The 20,281-nt window shown below is 40.1% G+C and overlaps 1 protein-coding gene across 9 annotated transcripts in view; it reads left to right on the forward strand.

Moving 5' to 3' along the window:
• TGS1 (trimethylguanosine synthase 1) overlaps nucleotides 1-17,062 on the forward strand; it is a 30,008-nt gene extending 12,946 nt beyond the window's left edge. For 4 of the 9 annotated variants that reach the window (XM_074881391.1, XM_074881448.1, XM_074881430.1 and 1 more), the window contains 5 exons: nucleotides 46-219; nucleotides 1,152-1,295; nucleotides 1,785-2,001; nucleotides 3,096-3,174; nucleotides 14,337-17,062. In XM_074881391.1, the coding sequence (XP_074737492.1) occupies nucleotides 46-219; nucleotides 1,152-1,295; nucleotides 1,785-2,001; nucleotides 3,096-3,174; nucleotides 14,337-14,453 (731 nt within the window). In that variant the 3' untranslated portion in view covers nucleotides 14,454-17,062. Of the gene's footprint in view, nucleotides 1-45; nucleotides 220-1,151; nucleotides 1,296-1,784; nucleotides 2,213-3,095; nucleotides 3,175-13,919 lie in introns of all 9 variants that reach the window. The other 5 variants (XR_012630525.1, XR_012630523.1, XR_012630524.1 and 2 more) reach the window with 5 other exon arrangements.
• The last annotated feature ends 3,219 nt before the right edge of the window (nucleotides 17,063-20,281 follow it).

Here is a 20,281-nt window from a genome sequence, read left to right on the forward strand (position 1 = left end):
TAGCCTACAAGAACAGTGATTGTTAACTTTTGCAGTGTCTTCCAGCTGTAGATGAAAAAGCTACTACAAAGAAGAAGGAGAAAAAAAGGAGAAGGAGGAATAAAATAGCACTGGGAGCTATACCTGCTGAGATTGCTGCTGATCCGGAACTGGCCAAGTACTGGGCACAACGCTACCGGCTGTTCTCTCGGTTTGATGAGGGAATTAAACTAGACAGAGGTGTGTTTAGTATAAAGTGTGCTGACTTGGTGGTATAAGATGTATCCAAACCTGTGGCCCTTCTCATAGTTTATTACTGATTTTCTTATAAGAGGAGCATTACTGAGTGTGCGTTTGCACCTCTAAATGGCATCCTGCAGCAGGCAGGCAAACAGAAGTCTTGGACTTCAGTAGAGCTTCTAGCATGGGACACCTCTGTTTGCATTAGTCCTGATGTTTGACAAAGATCATACTGTACCCAAGTTATTCTTGGTCAGGACTTTTTCAGAAACTCAATATTTTTCTACTTCTATATTTTATAAAATAATTTTGTGAAACTTCCAAATATGCTGATGGATCTTGTTTTGTTCTGACTTTCTGCAGTCACTTCAAAGTTACTTTTTTCCGTGTTTACATGGAAACCACTTCCAAATTGTAAATTTATTGGTGAAGGAGGAATTAGGATTACTGCATTTTTGTATTTTGGGTTTGTTGCTTTTGTAAGCCTTTCAATTCTGATGCTTTTGTGCATAAACACATAGATTATTTGGCAGACCAGACATTGCTGTAAAGAAACTAACATGTCGGATAAGAGAGAATATGTTTCTCATTTTATTTGTTAGAGCATAATCCTGATGTACAAAGTTTTTCGTAGCTGTCGCAGTGGACTTGTCCTTGATAAGCCAGAATCCTCAGCACCAAGTTCAACAAAGCACTTAGCGAGATTCTGGCATATCTGTTTGCTTCAGTAAGACTTTGTTTGCTTAGCAGATCTCTGGACTGACCAGAGTTTATCATCTTCAAAGCCTGTATTTCCTAGTCAAATGCACTAAGCCAAAATTGTTGGGATTAACACTAAACCTTCAGTTGTGTGGGGGAGTTGGTGGTTTGTTTTTAATTTAGGTGACCTTGAAGTAAGAGGTGAAAATACACTTCTTCCCTTTCCTTTGCAGAGGGTTGGTTTTCTGTAACTCCTGAGAAAATAGCTGAGCATATTGCCATCCGTGTTAGTCAGTCATTCAGCTGCGATATCATAGTGGATGCATTCTGTGGGGTTGGAGGAAACGCTATTCAGTTTGCGTTGACCTCAAAAAGAGGTAAGCAGGTCTTGTATATAGCATATTATTTTGTTTCTTTGATCTTTTTTCTCTCAAAAATTTGGGTATGCACTTTGGTTGATGATTGTATTTTATTGTATTTTATTTAGTGGACAGGTAAGGCTTGAGCTGAGATGGACAATTGTCATGGTAGTAGATATACGACTACCAAAAGCTAAAGTTTCCCATCTTTGCAACAGTGGCTGAGCCTTCCCAGTCTTGGCTGTGTGGCTTCCCTTGCTGGTTTGTAAATGCAGTGGTTCTGCTCTTGGTGAAACCTCTGCTCCTGCCACACAACGGCAGGTCCTTCCACTCTGAGGAACTGTAGTTTCATGTCTACCGTGACCCACAAAATTGAAGTAGATTATAGATGTGACATGTATCTGGTGGCTGCAAAAGAACACCTTCCTTCTGAAATGTCCTTTTGGTGGTTGGGGGGCATTCGCAGTTCACATTAACCCATGCATTTGCTCTTGCTTCCGTTTGCAGTGATCGCTATTGATATTGATCCTGAGAAGCTCAGTCTTGCACGCAACAATGCTGAGGTGTACGGCGTGGCAGATCAGATAGAATTTGTGTGTGGAGACTTCATGGTGCTCGCTGCTGACCTGCAAGCAGATGTTGTGTTCCTCAGTCCACCCTGGGGGGGGCCTGACTACGCCACTGCCGAAATCTTCGATATCCAAACCATGATTTGCCCAGACGGATATCCTTTCAAAGTTCTGCATTGTTGTGATTTTCAGTCATTTACAAGCGTTTCTCTCTCTCTCTTCTCCTCCCTCTCTTTACATGGGCTTTGCATGTCCAGTTGTCTGACTGGGGATGATATGACCAGCAGCTGAAGTCCCAGACGTGCCACATTTGTTTAGTCATTCTCCCCCAACCTCAGCTATATGACTTTGACCACCTAAATTAAAGTATCCTTATTACAATTTTTTACTTTAAAAAAAAGTCATTAAAAGTTATTCTTTTAAAAGTAAAAAATCCTTTAGAGAATTGTAGTAGCTTCTTAACTCCTTTTTAACTCCTTTATATTATTTTATTAAAATACCCTGGAGTAATCAAATAGCCATGTGGTATGTGTATATATAAGTAATAATTAATTACGTGAACTATGACTTTGTCATTAATTCCACTTTTTTATTGATTTATAAAAGGTATATCTTATTTAAAATATCTTACTCAAACTGTTCTCAGTCGTAGCACCTGCCTATGATTTAGGAAATCACAGAAGAGTGCAAGCAAAATATTAACCCTTTTAATTAATGTATAAAATTCCATACTAACTTATTAACAGTGGTATTGAGCACTCATTCATCTGGGAAGGTATTAGTATAATAGTTTAATCAAATATGAAGTGTGGTGGGATTTTTTCCAAAAAAAATAATCTCAATTATTTCCTTTTTGGCTAAAATGTAGCCATATTTGTAAGAGTAAGGGAATCTTTGTATGCATGTGTGAGATATTCCACAAAATGGATTGGAAAACAAATACCAAACCAATGTACTAGTTATAAACCACATTCAAATTTCTCAAATACTTCTCTGTAGTTCAGTTAAATTTTCTTTAAAAGTGAGGGGGGAGGATTTCTTTCTTTCTAGGTCAGTAATGGTGAAATAGAGTTTCTGCATTTAGACAGTGCTAACTTCTGCATTTCGGAAGAGTATCTAATTCACACACCCAGAAGACTAACTATAATTTAATTACTCAATAAGTGAATATGGGACATACTTTCAAAATGAATGCATGTGAAGCAACTTCTCCTTCCCCATTCTTGTTTTATCCTTTACTGGCTTTTACGTTTGAAATTTTCAGGCTCTCCAAGAAGATCACCAACAATATTGTGTATTTTCTACCTCGGAATGCTGACATTGATCAGGTGTGTTACTGGGTAAAGATGTGATAATTGCAAAAAAAAACCCCAGCTGTCTTAAAGCATAGGTATTATAAGCACAAACTTAAGACTTTTAAGTGTGTTCAGCTGAATGTGGGGGTTTTTTTTGTTTTAAGTTTGTACCTTATATTAAGTGATTTCTGTGTTTGCAGTACTTTAGAAACGGGAGTGGTAGATTATTTCCATGATTTTGATACTGTTCCTTCATAATGCAACAGATTGGAGGTTCTTATAGAAGATACAAAACCAGTAGATTTCTTGGGTACCAGACAGATACATCATTATAAAAGAAGAAAAAAAGATGTTAACCGGCTCTTACTATCTGATAAGTTGCTGAGTCCTAAACTTTCATGGCTTTCAGGTTATGAAGAAGTTGCAGGAAATCACTGTACAGCCTTCAATCGCTACTGTCACTGCTTAGTAGATCAGAGACAAATGTCACGCCACCAGAGATACTGATGCTGTCTGCACTGGTGTGTGGTTCCATATGGGCTGCTTGCATTGCAGTGATTAGATAGTTAGATACGTCACTGACTTGATAAACACACAGTTTGTTTCACTGGCATGGGGTTTTTTTGTATTAGAGATTTTTGATAGATTTTTTTTTTTTAAGTAACTAAATGACTGTAACGATTCCCCAGACTGTCTGGTTTAGTTTCCTCTGTGTTTTTTTCTATGTTAATCACGTCTTGTAACTTTTTGGAAAGACGGAAGCAGTGAGATGTTCTCCTCACCTGCAACGTGCCACAGAACTTCCCAGGATTATTTCCTGCTTTTTCAAAAGCTGTATCTGACTTAGAGCAGGCAAGGTCTCAAGCTGCATGGTGGCTTGCAGAATCATTGATGACAAACAGCTGGCTTGAGAAACAAGCTGAAATTCACATGGCCTGAGTATTAGCACACTATGAGCCCGCACTATGCACAGCACCATTTGTACGGCAGGTGATGATTCAGTTGCATTTTGCATTTCAGGCTGGTGAAATGTCAAACTGGCTTATGAATCTTTGAACAGGAACCTTAATTTTAGGCAGAGTTTCTCTAGTTTCAACTTCTAACCACTGCATTTTATCAAATGTTCTGTTCCCACGATGAAGAATGACCTTAACAGGTTTATGCTCTACTCATGATCACTTTTTACTGGATTTATAAATGGGCAAAGACATCTACATTTCACTTACATTCCCACAAAAGCATCTAAGAGTACTATCCACAGGCCTTCACTTGTTCCTACAGAAGAGCTTGGCACCTCTATGTGGTTGGGTTAGGTGTCTTGCCACCTTTACATCTTGGTCCAAATGTTGTTAATGTGCTCGAAGTGTTCCTTGGTGTACATCCACAGTTTGCCTTTATGCAAATGGTTGAAGAGTAACTGCTGTTGCTCAAAAACATGGCTTTGTGGTCACGGCTTAGTTGTTAAAAGCATGTGGCTGGAGGCCTAGCTTCAGTTCAGTTGTCAAGGCTAAGGCCTACTCTCAGGAAGAGAAATCAGCTCCTCATGCCTTTCTCTAGAAATTGTGCCAGTATAAGAAAAAAACCCTGAAGGCTGATGATCTGAGAGCAGGGAAAGAGAACATGAATCTAGCCCGCTGTTTAGGGAAATGTAGTCTTAATCCTGTGTGGGCAGAGGTGTGTCAAACATGACCAAATGTGACTTTAGTGGATACTCTGGTCCATAGGATGAGACTGGTTATGGGTTTGGCTGTCATCATCTCTGGCTGTATTTAAGAATGAAGTTCCTGAATTTACTGCCACTAAACTTCCAGTGCTGTGAATCTCAAGAAAAAAAGATTTATCATTGAAGGTCCTTAATGGTTAGTGTAGACAGTTGTCTTCTCAGTTTGCTCATGGTTTTGCCCACAGTTCTCATCCATCTTACTTTTCTCATAGACCAGATAGGGTGGCTTCTGCTGCAACAACTGCTTTGGCAAGGGCCTGTGGACACCACTGCTAGGGTGTAGTGTGTAGCTTGGCTTGTGAATGTAGTCTGTAAATTCTAGGGGCCTATAAAAGCTTGATGAAGTAAATCTTAAACATTTTTTGTAGGAGATTAATACATGAAAACTGAATAACTTGTATGAGGCAATATTTGCTGAACAGATTATCTGATGCCTTAGATTTGCATGGAAACTTAAAAACCTAAGTTTGGTTTGTGTAACATTGCTCAGGCACATAACACTTGCCTCTTCTGTGTCCTTAAAAATGAACTCTGTGTGCTCAAACCCATATGTAAGGCTTTCAGAGATCACTTAGCTGCTAGTATAGGTGGTCTAACATGCTTAACATGTAAGGTGACAGTTGTTAAAATTTGAGTACTCTGCCTCTTGTCTCTCGTTGACTGGCTTGAATCTACAACCGAGGTGTGCTTTGTCAGTTAAAATTGGTTTAGAAGTTGACTTAATTGCCATTGCACACCTCTGTGAAGATGTTTATACTGACTGTAAGCCGGTGTATCAGTGCAAATTTCCTTGTCTGACAGCAGGTCTCAAGCATAAATGGAAATAATTGCCCACCAGTTACAAGCAACCTTACAATAAAAATACTGTTTAACCTTTAGTTAAGGTGATGCCAATTTAATGGAAAAATATGTGCTTCTTTTTACAGTTAGATAGCTAACATAGAGTAGGGATCCCACTGCTGGTGTGAAAGCAAGGTGGTAGCTGACCTTGACCTAGATATGTCAGAGGGCTTGGTGTTCATTGCCTTATTGGTAGACAAGACATATAACATAAGATAATTAGATAACATAAGATAATTTTATTGCAAAAACAGTGCTTATTATGTCTTCAGACACAGGCTTTTCTATGTAGGGTTAGTCTTGTAGAGAGAGATGGGGTTCTTTGAATTCCCTTACAAAATTCCCGGAGTTTAGGTGGAAGAGGAGAAACGAACTTCTCTACTTCTGCCTCAAGAGGGAGCAGCGAACCAGTGGAATATGGTTGGTGCATTTACAAGAAATGTGAAACGTTTCCCTTAATTGCATCAAATCTTGTATAAAAGCATGTACTTTTTACAAAATTTGTAATGTATACAGGTCCATTTTTAGGTCCAATCAATCTTTCAAAATATTCTTTCTAGTTAAGAAATAATCAGGAATTATATCTATGTGTGCGCACATATATAAAATATATTTTTTTAATAATATAGCTTATTATGTAGCTCATGTGTGACACCCTTGTTGATACTCATGTCTTTGCAGCATCTTTACATCTGAGTCTTTAAGTCTTTTTCACATCCCTTTAAAAAAAAAAAAAAAGATAAAGAGGGGGAGTTGTGGAAACTACCAGTCAGAAGTATATTAATACTGCTTTAGTTCTGGGGGGCTAAACTTGTATTTGGTTGCCAGCAGTATTTTTGAAAAGCAAAACAAAAAGTTTGACCTACTTAGAATTCCCGCAAAGTAGGAAAGAATTAGAAATCACTGTTTCAAATATGCTTGCATATTTAAATCAAAATTATACCCCAGCAAAATGAAGTGAAAACACTTGATAAATACATGGGTAGTTGAAAACTGTTTCTTGCCTTCTATGAGAAGAATCAATGGTACTGATTTAAGCTGATATTATTAAAATAATAATGAATAAAAGAGTGAATGCGCATGCCTTGCCAAAATTTGGATGAAAATAAATTTCTCCCTCTTGCTCTGCTGTTGATCGACTCTACTGGCAGCAGGGAATCTGCAGTCAGGGAATGCTCAACCTTCCCCAGCACGTTTCCCCTTCTTGGTTGGTTCATTTCTACCAGATCAAGGGAAAGAAAGGTGATACCTGCAGGAAATCCTAACATTTAGGTTTTAATACTCCAACAAAATGTAACAGAGACCTCAACGAGTGACTTGAGAAGCAAGCTTGTTGAGACAGTGATTAAACGTTGTTTATGAAGTGTTTAGCGATCTATGCTCCACATCACAGTGTAGAGCAGGAAGTTGTAGTCGTGTTAGGTACCAGGACTCATCCCAAGTAGCCTGATCTCTTGCACAGATTGTTTTCTGTACAGATAATACTTCTGTATCTTAATATTTGCATCAAAGGAGGAGGAACCTGGGATTCGCTGCTGTAGGACCTTCTTGCTAATGGTGGGATAGCCTCTTTCACAACGTTGCAGAAGACATACTCAGCTACTTAAGATACGAAAACATACCCTCCCAAGTGTTCACTTACTAACCTAGTGATGCTCCTCACTCTTCTTGTAAGCTGTGTGAGTGCTGCCGTTGAGGTATTGTCCTCTCACTGGTGGTCATAATGGAGTCAGGCTGCATGATGGCTCCCCCCAATAAACTGACGAGCCTAAAGTGTTGGTGACCTGGTATGGTGTGAGTCAGATGACCACATTGGCATCTTTACTAGCCTAGCCAAGTTTGAGAGACAGAGTACTGAGGAATCAGGAGTTTATTACTTATCCTGAGCATGGACGGTTAACTGCTCAGATACTGTATTGTGCCTTGGTGATTATCCTAAACTTCTTCACCGTTCAAATTGAAGACAGTCATATTGTACAAATTTAGAAATGGTGGTTTAATTAGAAACATTTTTCTCTTTTAGACAAAGGATAATCTTTTTTATATATAGATATATTTAGCATGGGATTATCTTTTAAGTCTTTATGATTTTTAGCTACTGGAAATGTTGCATATTTAACATCTTGAGCACACAGTAGCGCAACTTTTAGTTTTCGGTTGTGTTAGCATATCAAAACAGCAGGATAATTGAGGCCAATATTCAGGTAACATTTTAATCTTTATGACCCTTATAGCAGAGCAGGCAAATCTATTAGAATAATATTGGTGTACTCTTAAGACAGAATACGAGTGTAGTGGGGAACTGTTAATGTTGGGTTGATGGTTGGACTGGATGATCTTCAAGACCTTTTCCAACCTAGACAATTCTGCGATTCTGTGACTTTACTAATTGAAGACGATTCTGAGAGTAAGATGCCTCATTATTATTCAACTTGAGAGCTATCTTTCTGAGTTAGAAAAGTTTTGGTCTATCCAAGATCCAGCCTGTGACAAAAGAAAAAACAATGCAATTTGAGAAAGATTTGTCAGTGTCCAGCAGCCTTTCTCTCTGTGTAGGTGAGTTGGATATGGCACTGTGGCTCTGCTCAGAGGTTTATAGCCAACATGCTGTGAAGTCACGTCATGGACCTTATTAACTTGCTCTGCAGTTTTCTGCACTAGCAGGCTTCTTGGTAGTATTGGATATGAGAAAAGACTAATTTAAAAAGAAAAAAGTGTCAAGAACTTTTCAAAAGTAGAATGACTGAAAAAGCAGCCCCTCTTCAAAATTTGAGTCTACTTCACAATACAATGTTAACGTAGTTCCAGTTTCATAAACAGGAACTGGTTTTTTTATTGAAAATTATGCCTTTTCCTGTTAAGAGCTGCTATTAAACTTCTGTGAATGTCCCCTTTTTCAGCCAGCTATTTTTGGCCCTTATAATGGTGTAGGGTAACAGGGAGAGGAACAGTGCTGTTTTTTTGGGTAATATATGTCAAATAATAATATTCTTCTTTCTTTTAATCGTTTTTGAGTAGTATTTCTTCATTGAACCATATACAAAGTTTTACACTTCATAAAGTATTGGAGTAAATTCCGAACATAAACTTTATGGTTAAGAGAACTGTTATTGTTGATTGCTGTCCATTTCAACCATGAGTCTTTAAATTTGCCAGATCAACCAAGATAATTGTGTTTTAAATTAGGAGCATAAAAGCATGATAGGCAAAACATTGGGGTTTTTTTAGATGGCTGCAGATAACTTACTGCTCAGTATCTGCAGGAGGAGTTTCTCCCTGTCCTTAAAAGTTTAGAGAGCAGCTCAAGGATTTTAACTTAAGCCTGTGCAAGGGAAAATCTGGTTCTGTCTTTTAACTTTCAGTCAAGACTGGTTTTTTTCAAACGTTAGTCAAGAATGTAGCACCACAGCCTACGTTCTCCATGAACACATCACTCTGATGGATGAAGGAGTTTTCAAAAATGTGTGCGTTCTTTGCACCTTGCTGAGAGGGGGAGCCGATACAGCTTTTGAAGAGTATGGGTCCACTGGAGGAGCATGAGACAGTGGGTGTACTACTTTGGGGTGCAACAGCAGCAGCTTTTGGAGGATGCGCTGCGTGAAAGCAGCTGTGTGGTGGACATGGTGTGACATTTCACAGATGTTCGGGAGATCCGGTGGAAGTGATAAATGCTGTGCACTAGCAAGGTGTTCACAGGCCTTTGCTCTTCTATCTGTATTGTTTATGGTATTCTCCCATGTGATTCCTACTGGTTGACTGGAACTATATAAACTGGCATCATAATGCAAATTGGCAGCCTCCTTCCACTTAAACTAGCTAGTGATTTATTTGTCACCAGCCAGTTGTAGTTCCGTCCATCACGAGCTGACCTACTGGCAGTCTGCTTGGTGTTGTATAGATTTGTAACTCAATCCCCACTAGGAAGATCTTACGGGCTGCATTTATTCACTCAAGGTACTGTGTTTTTAAAAAAACTGAAGCAGGGTGAGAGGCAGGGAAAGGTTTATGTTAGTCTTTATGCACTGTTGATAATTCTTTTCTTTTTCTTAACCAGTCACTTCTCAGACCTCTTCCTGTTTCTGTATTGAAAACTTTGTGTCATCTTTACTATTTGAAGATATGACTGGTGCAAAATTATAAATCTGGTAGATTCCTGGGTTTGAGTTTTTTTGGGCTTCGGAGAAAGTGTTTGGTTTTTTGTTGTTTGTGATAGCTATGCCTAATTTAGTGAAATTTCACTGTTGTTGGAGCTTTTGCTGTCCCAAGTATTGGTGTCTCAGACCTGGTTTATATTCCAAATACTGCCAGAAGATACAAATTACCTTTTGTTCCTTGTCTAGTGTGTGGAGTGATTCCCCAAGCCCAGAATTAAGCAACGTGCACTTGACCCTGATAGTCATGCAAAGAATACATATCATGCAGATACTTTTCTTTTTTTCTTGCCTTTGTTCCCACCTCATCTTCGTCGTCCATTTTGAGAGAACCTAGAGTTAGACACTGAAGCTTTGTTCTGTCTGCAGGTGTAGATGGGAACATGTTTGCTCTGTTTCTGTTTTTGAAAGTTCAGTTGTTACAAATGACTGGTCAATGAAGAGAGTGTAAAGATGGGTAAAACTCATTTATTTGAATTCTATCTCATGTCATTCAGAGAACAGAAAATCATACTACAGAGATCATTTTAATAAAAGAATATATGGTAACCTCTGTAAATTAAGAAATTTGATGGAAGGCGGACTAGTAGAACTACCACCAGACCAGTTCATTTAGCTGTGATTTTTCAGACTGGAGACCTGGCCAAATGGGACCTGCCAAGTGGTGTCATGTTTATTTAGGAGTAACAATGAGCAAAGCAGGGAGTGAGAGACCAGGAGATGAACTCAGATTAATTTTATTGTATTTTTAAAATGCTTGGGTATTAGGGGAGTTGGCAGGTAAAAGACTGTGGGTTGATGTGTTTTGCAGGCTGATCATTTCTAAGTGAATATAATTGCATATGCTTCAGCCATGACTATCATGTTAATAATGGCAGCTTTTAAGCAGCCCACTTTAAACTCACATCTGTTCTCTGTTCTTGATAAAAGATAAAGCCATAAGATGCTCCCAGCATACACCAAGCTAGAGTGGCACTTCTGGCCTTCAATCTTCCTAAAGCTCATAGCACTTGAATACTGAATTTTAGGTAGCCCACCTCAAGTTTAAAAAAAAAAAAAAAAAATCCCTGGCCTGTCAAAGGGTGGAGGCACCACTGTGGCGGTGGCATAATTTACCTGCAGACCTGTGCATTTTGAAAAATGCTGCCTGAGAGCATTTTGGTTTATTATGTTCAGTGTAAAGTATACCATTGCCTTTTCTTTTTTTCCCCCTAGCCTTTAGGTTGCTTGTGGGGAGAGGGGTTTCCTCTTTTTTTCTAGTGTTCTATAAAATGAAAGGAATCACAGTCTCCTTGTGTGATTGCCTGTCAAGCCATATGTATCTGCTATGTATTTTTCATACCCCAGAAAAGTTTCTTGGAGGGCGAAAAAATTACCATAAACTTTTTATCCACAGTTACCTTAGTTGGTGGTTGGAACAGATAGGAAGTTACTTTACTAAAGGAATTTCAGTATGATTAAAAAAAGAACCTGCAAGGCCAGCAGGAAAACCTTTGAGTTCAAAAATACAATATAAAGCAAGTTTGCACCTTAAGCAACTTGTACTCCTGAAGTAATCTTCCATGTTCGTTCCCTTTTTATATTTCTTTTCTGATGTCTCCTATTTTAAACTTGAGACCAAACCTGCTGGCTACTTTTTTAATGCTCTGTGCTTGTATCTGTAGCTGTGGACTGTTTCCATCAGCAGTCACTGAACTGAAGGATGAAGCATCCAGGTGAGAGGGATGCAGGGAGGCATTAGCTGAAGCTGCAGCCTTTGCTGCTGCCTGGGGAGGTGTGTGGCACGTGCAGAATTACCCAGCGCTGCAGAGGAGGTGATACCTGCCCCCCCTGAGTATGTGGGTTTGGGCTAAAGAACAAACCAGGATGAGGAGAGTTGCCAGCATTGAATCATTGTATTTGCACAGGAAAATGTAAAATAAATTTTGTACTAGTCCAATTTTTAAAAGAAATGAAGAAGCCTTTCCATACTCACTGTTGTAGTTCACTGTAAAAACAGAAGCGTGTCGGTATTTCTAAAAACAGGTGAGCGCCTTTTGTTTTTCTCAAAGTGTCATCGTTCCTCAATCTGCTGTTATTTTTAGAGGGCGTCCCTCCGCCAAGCTGGCACCTTTCTGAAGCCTGGCGTGTGGCAGCTTTCCCTCGTTACACCGTCAGGGTTGACTGAGCCCTTCTGAGGAAAACTTGGCAACTCCTATGTAATTACATTTGCAACCTCCAGCAATTTACAAATAAGCATCATCACAGAGGATTTGCATTTCTATCCTCTGAGTATTGGAAGGATTGAGGAGCGTGTGGTGCTGGATCCGTCCCTGCAGAGCTTATGCCTGTGTGCTCATTAGATTTTTGTCACTCATGGGTTTGTCAAATACTTTCAGTAGTCGTTTGAAATTAGTCTTAGTTATCCTGGATCTGACCCTTAGATTAGACACAGCATATGTAACTTTTCACGTGTCCTTCAGTGGATGCCACCCCTCAGCAGAGGAGCAGCGTTTGCCTGTGTTACCAATGAAACATTTTGCTTTACTTGGTCTTCTAAGAGAAATATTTAGTAAACACTTGTGTTTAATATCAATGTGTTAGTCATACTTAGATATGCTAGTGACACAAATTGTAACCTGAAAACAGGAGTATGTAACCCCAAGACAGTAATTTTAATATTCTATATTACATTGACTAATCTAATTAATATTTTAGAATACTTCAATAACATTAGCTATGAAGTGCAAAGCCTCTAACACTTTTTGAAAAGGACATTCCAGCTTTTGCTTATAATAAATTAGAAATACAAACTTAATGTCTTCCTAGAAAAAGCAATGTGGATTACCCGACAACGTTAATTGCTTTTAGGATTTCAAGAAAAGATAAGTCGTAAAATTAACATTCCTGATCACTTGCCAGTTTCAGATTCTTGTGCTATTTATAAGCCAGCTTCTGCTTTTTTACTTCAGTCGCAGGTTCCTCTTTGACAAGAACGTGAAGATTTTTTTCCTTTTACCCTTAAATTGAAGGATGAAGAAACCATTCATACTTTTGTTTTTGTCTGCAGAAACAAAAAAATGAAAAGGGAAAAAAAAAAAAAAACAGAAAAGTAAATGCTTGGTTTAGATAAGTGTGGTCGTTTTCTGGGCAAGTCAATAAAGGTTCAAAGTATAGTTTAGATTAATCTGTTATTTCCTCCTGATAAGCTGTTTTTTTTCTTACAGTAAAATAGAGGAAGTTCGGCGTGTTTATATTTAAATCTGCAGTACAAAATCAAGTCTCAAAGGGGTTTAGAAGTGTTAATAACGCAACCTGAACTTTACATTTCAACTGCTAACATCACAGACTTCTTGGTTTAAAGATCAGTTAAAATCTACTGCAGGCTTGTAGACCTTGACCCCTTTATGTCTGCCTGGGAAGTTTTCCCTGCATAGGGAACTATAAAAATAGCTCTTCTGCAGCAGGCAGGGAGAACAGCAGCACTGACTGTGGAGCGGGGACCCTCACCACAGCACAGGTCCTTGGGGTCCATGATGGGGGCGAAAAAAGCAGTCAACACTCAGTTCTGATGTTCTTCTCTTCCTTCTGTCTGTGCAGTCTGTCCTGGTGCCAAATTGGTAGCCTGTATGGCTGTCGTCCCTCAAAGGGGTCGTACCGGGCATCATGAGTAGGAACAGGAGAGGAGAGAGTATTGCCTGCTCCAGTCCAAAATGCAAAGTCCGCTGCAAAATGTTGTCTGTGTGTAATCATTAAGCATTAAAGGTGTGCACCGAGCTCAGTCAACAAAGTGTGAATGGTGAAATTCTCACCCCAGTGACCATAAACATGAGAGCTAGGACCAGTGCTGCCTGATAGGCTCTCCCTGCCTGCAGTCACTCAGCTGCCCGCAGCCTTACCCTCAGCACTGCCTGAGACTCCAGTGCACACACACAACAGCATTATTTTTGGTTGCAATAGCAACAGCAAAAAACTGTAACTGGTTTTTGTGAGCTTCTCTGCCTGTTTGGAGTTTTGGGGTTGGTTTTGATTGGGTCATTTCCCCTGCCAATCTTCAGTGCAACCTTTATGCTTTCTAATTCCAGGGTTTGGTTTTACTCTTCCCTCAAAACTTGGGATCTTGACACCTTCACAGCACAGTTTACAGCTTGCTTTTGCTGCAACTGGGTGTCTCAAATGCCAAGTACCCTGCAAACCAGAGTCTAGCATCTCTCGCCTCAGCACAGTGTATGCAACAATGACTATTTATCTCCAGTTCTGAAGTCCTCTTATTTTCACGGCTTGGGGCGAGGAGGATTTTTCAGTCACAAGGAAGCCACAAACCGCTTCTGTGAGTAAAAGGAGACACTGAAAGAGGACATTAGGTGACAAAGGAATATTATCACCAGTATTAACAGAGCCAAAGATGTGTTTTACATGATGTTTCATGGGAATAAAAGGTTTGGGGTTTTGCCTCTTTTGCTGTGCATTGATTGATTCGCTTTTTGTTCTTTGCTTTTCAGGTGGCTTCTTTAGCAGGGCCAGGAGGGAAAGTTGAAATAGAACAAAATTTTCTCAATAACAAACTGAAGACAATAACAGCTTATTTTGGTGATCTAATAAGACATGACCTCTCCTGAACTCAACGTGGATTCTTCCAAACCCAACCTCCCTGACTGCTGATTTGCTTAAGCATTTGTACAGCTGGCTGGTCAAAAATGACTTAAAGCCATTTTCCGCTTTAATTTCTGTTTACAAAAAAAATGTTCTGTTTTTTGCTACTGTCAATAAATGTTTTGTAATAATTTTGACAAAATTCTAAGCATAGAGTAGCTGTCAATGTAGGAAAAAATATCTTTATAAAATGCAATCTTGCACGGTCAAATCCAGCCAGTTGAAGGGAAGTTCAGGATTTCTTTGCAACTTGCACCTGTGCTACTTCTGTGTTCTGATTTTGAGCATTCACAGGGTCAAAAAGAATAGCATGAAAGCTGCTGTGCATCAAGAACTGCTGTCTATGCTTGAGAAACAAAAGCATCTGAACATCAGCTGGATCTAGAAGGTCAGGTACACCATCAGAGGTTAACCACAGTTCACCTCTCTGGCTCCCTGCTTACTGGGAAACCTTTTCAGGTTTTCTTTGTGGGATGAAGATCCACACATTTCTTACAGTGAGTACTCCAGCTTGTTGCAGCATAGGGAGAGAGCGGTGGCTGGCAGCAGGGCTCTACCCTCTGGTTTTTGTTATTTAATATTTTTCTCCTTGCCAACCCTCTTTGTTACAAAGATATTTTGAAGAAACCTGACTGGACCTTTGTCTCAGTAACCAGAAGGGTATGTGTCCCACATCTTTTTGAACACTTTTGAATCCTTGCATAGGCTTCAGGGAAGGCAGAGGAAGCCCTGCTCTCCCTGGTGAGGGCTGTCTGCTCCCACTTGGGGTTTGGGGTGAAAGAGTGGCTTTTGAGCGCTTCTCCAAGCAGAGGAGGAGGCAGGCAAGAAGTGTCTAGGACATGGCTATGGCACTCACTGAAATGCACTTACAGTAAGTATCCATGATCAATTTTGAACTTGTTTTTGAGGTAAGAGTGTAAGGAGTGTAGTTTCAAAGACAATAAATCAGTGCTGCTTCTCCTCTGGAGTGCAGCAGGACACTGAAGGCAGCAGAGACTAAGCACTAAACCATGGATTAGTGCTGACAAACAACTCTATTGAATAACTGTAGAATAACCAAATAGGAGGATTTTTTTCCCCTGTAAGAAATGAAATCCAACTCTTCAAATCACTTAGGAGACCAAAGTGTTGGTGTGTGTCTGTATAGGGTGTTAAAAAACATGTTTGTATCAGTGCAAGTTAGCAGTGCAGTAAAATAGCACTTGGGAAATAGTTTTTTTTCTAACTTTACTGTCCATCGAGTACCACATAAGAGCTAAATAGTTAATGACTATTAACATCCACACTTCATGTAAGGTATTTTAGATTGAAGATAATTTGACTAATTTGCATCACTGCATTTTGCCACTGTACTACAGTAAGGAAGAAGAGCTGTGATAGTGCCAGCCTCTGTGTCAATATTTAAAGGGAATTGTAAAGGAAAGAAATTATCTGCTCTTCAATATTCCTTAGAAGTTTGCTACTAGGAGGCAGGAGAGGTTGGCAAAAGTGCTAGTATTACAGGAGGTCCAAACCTGCTGTAGCAGTGGCACCTGAATATAATGATGCTGTTTAAATTTTCAATACAAGCTACAAAAAAATCCAAGGAAGTCATGAGGCCAAATGAAGAATAATTTATATTGTGTGTGTCACAGTACTCTGTACACTAAAATTTGACTGTGTTGGACTTATTGCTGCTTACAGAAATACTGTTGTCTTATTCTTTGGTCCTTTTTTCCTCCCTAAAGTTAAGGAGTAGCTTTAGATGCATTTTGAGATTTTGCTGATGCTGCTCCTGTAAAAGGAAGCTCTAGGGGGGAAATACCAGTGAATTTACTTTTACCTTCAGGAAAGTAGTCAGATTTTGTTCAGTGCCCAATATGCAAAATGTGGAAGCTAAAATATGCCATAAAAGGTACAACATTTACTGTTTTAATGTGTACTTCCAATATAATGAACTTACTGGTAAGAAGGAATGATTTATCAAAGGTCTCTGCTGACCTTTGCAAGCACATGAAGCACCAAAAGCGGAAGAATATCCTTCTTCATGGCTGTTCCTCTCTGTAACCAAGTATGAAAGGTCCTTTTTTTAAAATTTTATTTACTAAATACATCTTGAAGTCAGAATACACTCTGCTAGGTTTTTCTTCAGCTTCCACCTCAGACAGAACGGGTGAAGGTTCCCCAGGGCTGTGAAGCAGTCAATCTGTTAAGCCTAAAATAGATCTGAGTATTTTTACTTCATTGTTAGTAATTTCAACCAACAAACACTTCATAGAGGACAGCTTCATTCATGATATGAGTTTCTGTAAAATGTTATTCTGCTTTATATTGTAGAAAAAAGTTAATGTGGGCTGAGACAGTTGAGTTTCCTGACATCTCATGCCCAGAGTTTTAATACCCTTTTGGGATTCAAGTAGTATTTTGTATATGATGCATTAACCTACAAAGAAGTTACGTTGCTATTGTAAAGTAAATACTCATAGAGGTTTGGTCTTTTACCAGTTTTAAGCTACAAAATAAGCTGTAGGAAAAAAACTTTTTTGAAGTTAACTAATATTTGGACTAAATGCAATAAATACTGTTCTATACTTGCCACTGTGCTCTTGAGCTCCTGATCTCAGGTTTACCTTAATTAAATTCAATAGTAAACCATGCCCATCAGTTTCTTTTTCTGGTGCATGGTCTGAAAAGAAGTGATGGAACATGCGGTTAAAACAAGCGCATTACAAGGCTGAAGCCTGGTTGTAGATTCAAAGGGGAGCAGAGCATCAGTGGGGCTGAACTGTCTTTTCATGGTAGGACAGTTAGCATCGTGCCCTTCTCTGAAGGAGGCCCCATTTGTGTTATGGTAAAAAATCACTGTTCCTTGAAGCTTTAATGTACAGGTTTTAGAAAATCTTCCCCAAGTGTAGTGGCTCTGAAATAACATTTGGGTCTGTAAGTGCAACTCAGGGGTTATATAAACAAATTAACGTTACACCACAGTGACCGTGGTAACACGTAGAAGAGGGAAACCCCATAAATAGTAGAAGGAAAAAATTACTTGCAGTAACTCATTGAACAAATCAGTAAAAAATTGGGTCATTTTCACTTAGTTTACTCTCTGTTTTCATATGCCTCATATTTGCTGTTTGTTTTAACTGTCATCCCCGCACACAGAAATCCTGCCACCTCCCAATACCAAGGAAGGAGGGTTATCCTAACATGTAGTGTGAACTGATTTGCCATTGCTAGCGTAGCCATTCCAACACAGGTATCTTAGTATTCCTGCCACCAGAATATCGTGGTGCAGTCCAGAGTACTTAAAAAAAGTTGATTTTCAGTGGCGAGGAAGTTTTAGATTTCCATATGAAAACAGAACAGAGATATTTTTGCATGTGTATGGTGCAGTGGCAAAGGACTATGGTCTAAAACCAGGCTTCAAATTGCTTCAGATCCTCTTCTGTTTCAGCTGTTAGATGGTGAAGCTAAGTGGTCCAGCCTGCTTCATCAGGGCAGAGTATTTTCCATATACACACTCCAGGGAAGTACTTGTAAGAGTGATGTGTTGATTCAGTTAAGTCCCCCAAATGCCTAAAATAATTCATACCCAAAAAATTTTTTTAAAAGCAGCCTGTTACTTGGGAGGCTGCGGAAGTCATCACCAGTTGAAAGAAAGCAACAGGAATGGCTAAAACCAGCTGGAGTGATTGAATCTAGGGAGGCTGGACATTTACCCAAGCAATGAAAACTAGCTGCAACCACACAGGGAGGAGGCAGGAGAAAAGGCTGAGTCTGCAAACAGGGCTTGTCCACCCCAGGGTTTGTTTTACACCTCTACTCAGCATGGTCCTGTGGTGTCCCGTAAAGATGCCCGAGGCTTTGGTAGGGCCCAAGAGGCTGGGGGCAGAGGTGGGGAGGGCGGTGGGAGCCACAGCCACAGTGACTGGGCTCTGCTAAAGGGTTCCCCTGCGCAGGGGAATTCCCCAGCTGGGGTGCACACACAGCTCTGCAAAGCACCCCCTGCAACATCCCTGCAACCTAAGAGTCAGCTCCAGATTTCTCCATGTAAAGACCCAAGGACCGGTGTCTTTTTAGCACATGTCATGACAGAGTATCTCTGGGTGTCAGGGAGCATGGTTTCTGGGTTCTTAGACCTCTGAGGAAAAAAAAAAAAGTGCTGTTGGAGGCAGTCTGGGTTTGATGACAGCGCGATCCTGTCTCTCTCTATGGCTCAGTTCATTTTCTTCCTTTTTCTCAAGGCTGTGCTGCAACCTTCTTATGAAACCCCTGTGGTTTATTAGAGGTGTGCAATGGAATCACCAGAGCTTTAGCACTGCATAAACATGAGTAAAGAGGCTCACAGCGTGCCTTTGGTGTGTTGGGATTAATGAAATACCTTTCTCTGATCTTTTATCCTAAAAGATCAGGGAGGATATTCCTCTGCATAGTTATTGCAGGTTGATGCCAGTTGAATAAATACATTTATCATATCAGTGCACTGCTGCCTAGAGCTCTGGGGGTTCTTCACATTGTCACAGTGTCAGACACAGGATGGTGACAGTGGCAAGAGCTTTTGTGAAAGGTGGTATTATGATCTGACAGCAAAACCCATCCTAAGGTATTCATTAAATTGTTTCAGGTGCCAGGACAGCCTATGATTATGTCAAACAGGGGAGCAAATTGTACACTCTGCTTTCCTGGTATACATGAACTTAGTCTGAAAGTCTGTCTAGGAAGGTTAAACACAGACAGCTTTGTCCAAGAAAACTCCAAACTGGCTGAGCCCAGTGCCCTGGAAGGTCGCTCTTGGCAGTGCACAACTGCCCATGCCAAACGTCTGTGCTGGTGCAGGAATGACTTTCAGTGGGTGCAAGTTGCAGCTGGGCTTATACAAGAGTTTCCCTTGGACCTCAGAGTGTTTGGATGTTCCAGCAGACGCAATATTATCTGCAGCTCAGGCTCAGACCTGTACTTCTGGAAAGTGATGGTCCCCAAAGGGGAAGCTGGAGTTCCCCAGGAAGCAGCTGTGTGGGGAACCCCAGGCAGTGGCTCCTCCTATGGGAGAAACTGGGCTCCAGGAAGTGCTTTTAGTGCTGAGTTTTGACCCCAGAAAGCCCAGTTCTCCCAGTGAAAGTGAATCTTTTGAAGATTCTACACCTAATACAGAAATTACCAGCCAGGCTATTCATTAACCCTGTCTAGAAGAGGTGCTGTTAAGAGCCAGGTTTGAGAAAAACCTTTATGGTCATGTAATGTAGAGCAGGATGTTTTCTACAAGCAAGGTCTCCTGATGTGTCAGGAACTAGCCAAGGACTGGGAGCAGGAGAGAGTGCAGGGACAACAGCCCTGTTGAGGCTGCAGAGCTGAATGCCATGGTGCCTGGACTGTAGCTTCTGCAAGAGACATTGCTTGTGTCCACTTTTGCTTCTTGCTGCCAAGTTTTGTGACTTTGCAAGCTGCAGAAAAAATCAAAAGACTGCCAGTAAAGAGCATTGTCTGAAAAACCCCCCTGAGCTTTCATCTAAAAATAAATCTGTAACCCTTACAGTTAAAAAGCAAAACAAAACAAAACAAAAACAGCTGACACAAAAACAAGACCTGGATGCATTATAATAGTTCAGAAATCAGATAAGAGTGTCCAAAACGTAACTATTTTGCAATGGCTTCGTTGGCAGATCCACCTCATGTTTTGGCCTGAGGCACAGAGATGGAGAGAAGCTGACATGATAGTTCAGCATTTGGGATTGACCGTGCTGCTTGTCTCTGCTGCTGCTCCAAATTATCAACTTTGTTTAAAGAACAGGGGGTATTTATTATAAATAGGTTAAAG

This window comes from Strix uralensis, chromosome 1, assembly GCF_047716275.1.
Source record: "Strix uralensis isolate ZFMK-TIS-50842 chromosome 1, bStrUra1, whole genome shotgun sequence".
NCBI lineage: Eukaryota > Metazoa > Chordata > Aves > Strigiformes > Strigidae > Strix > Strix uralensis.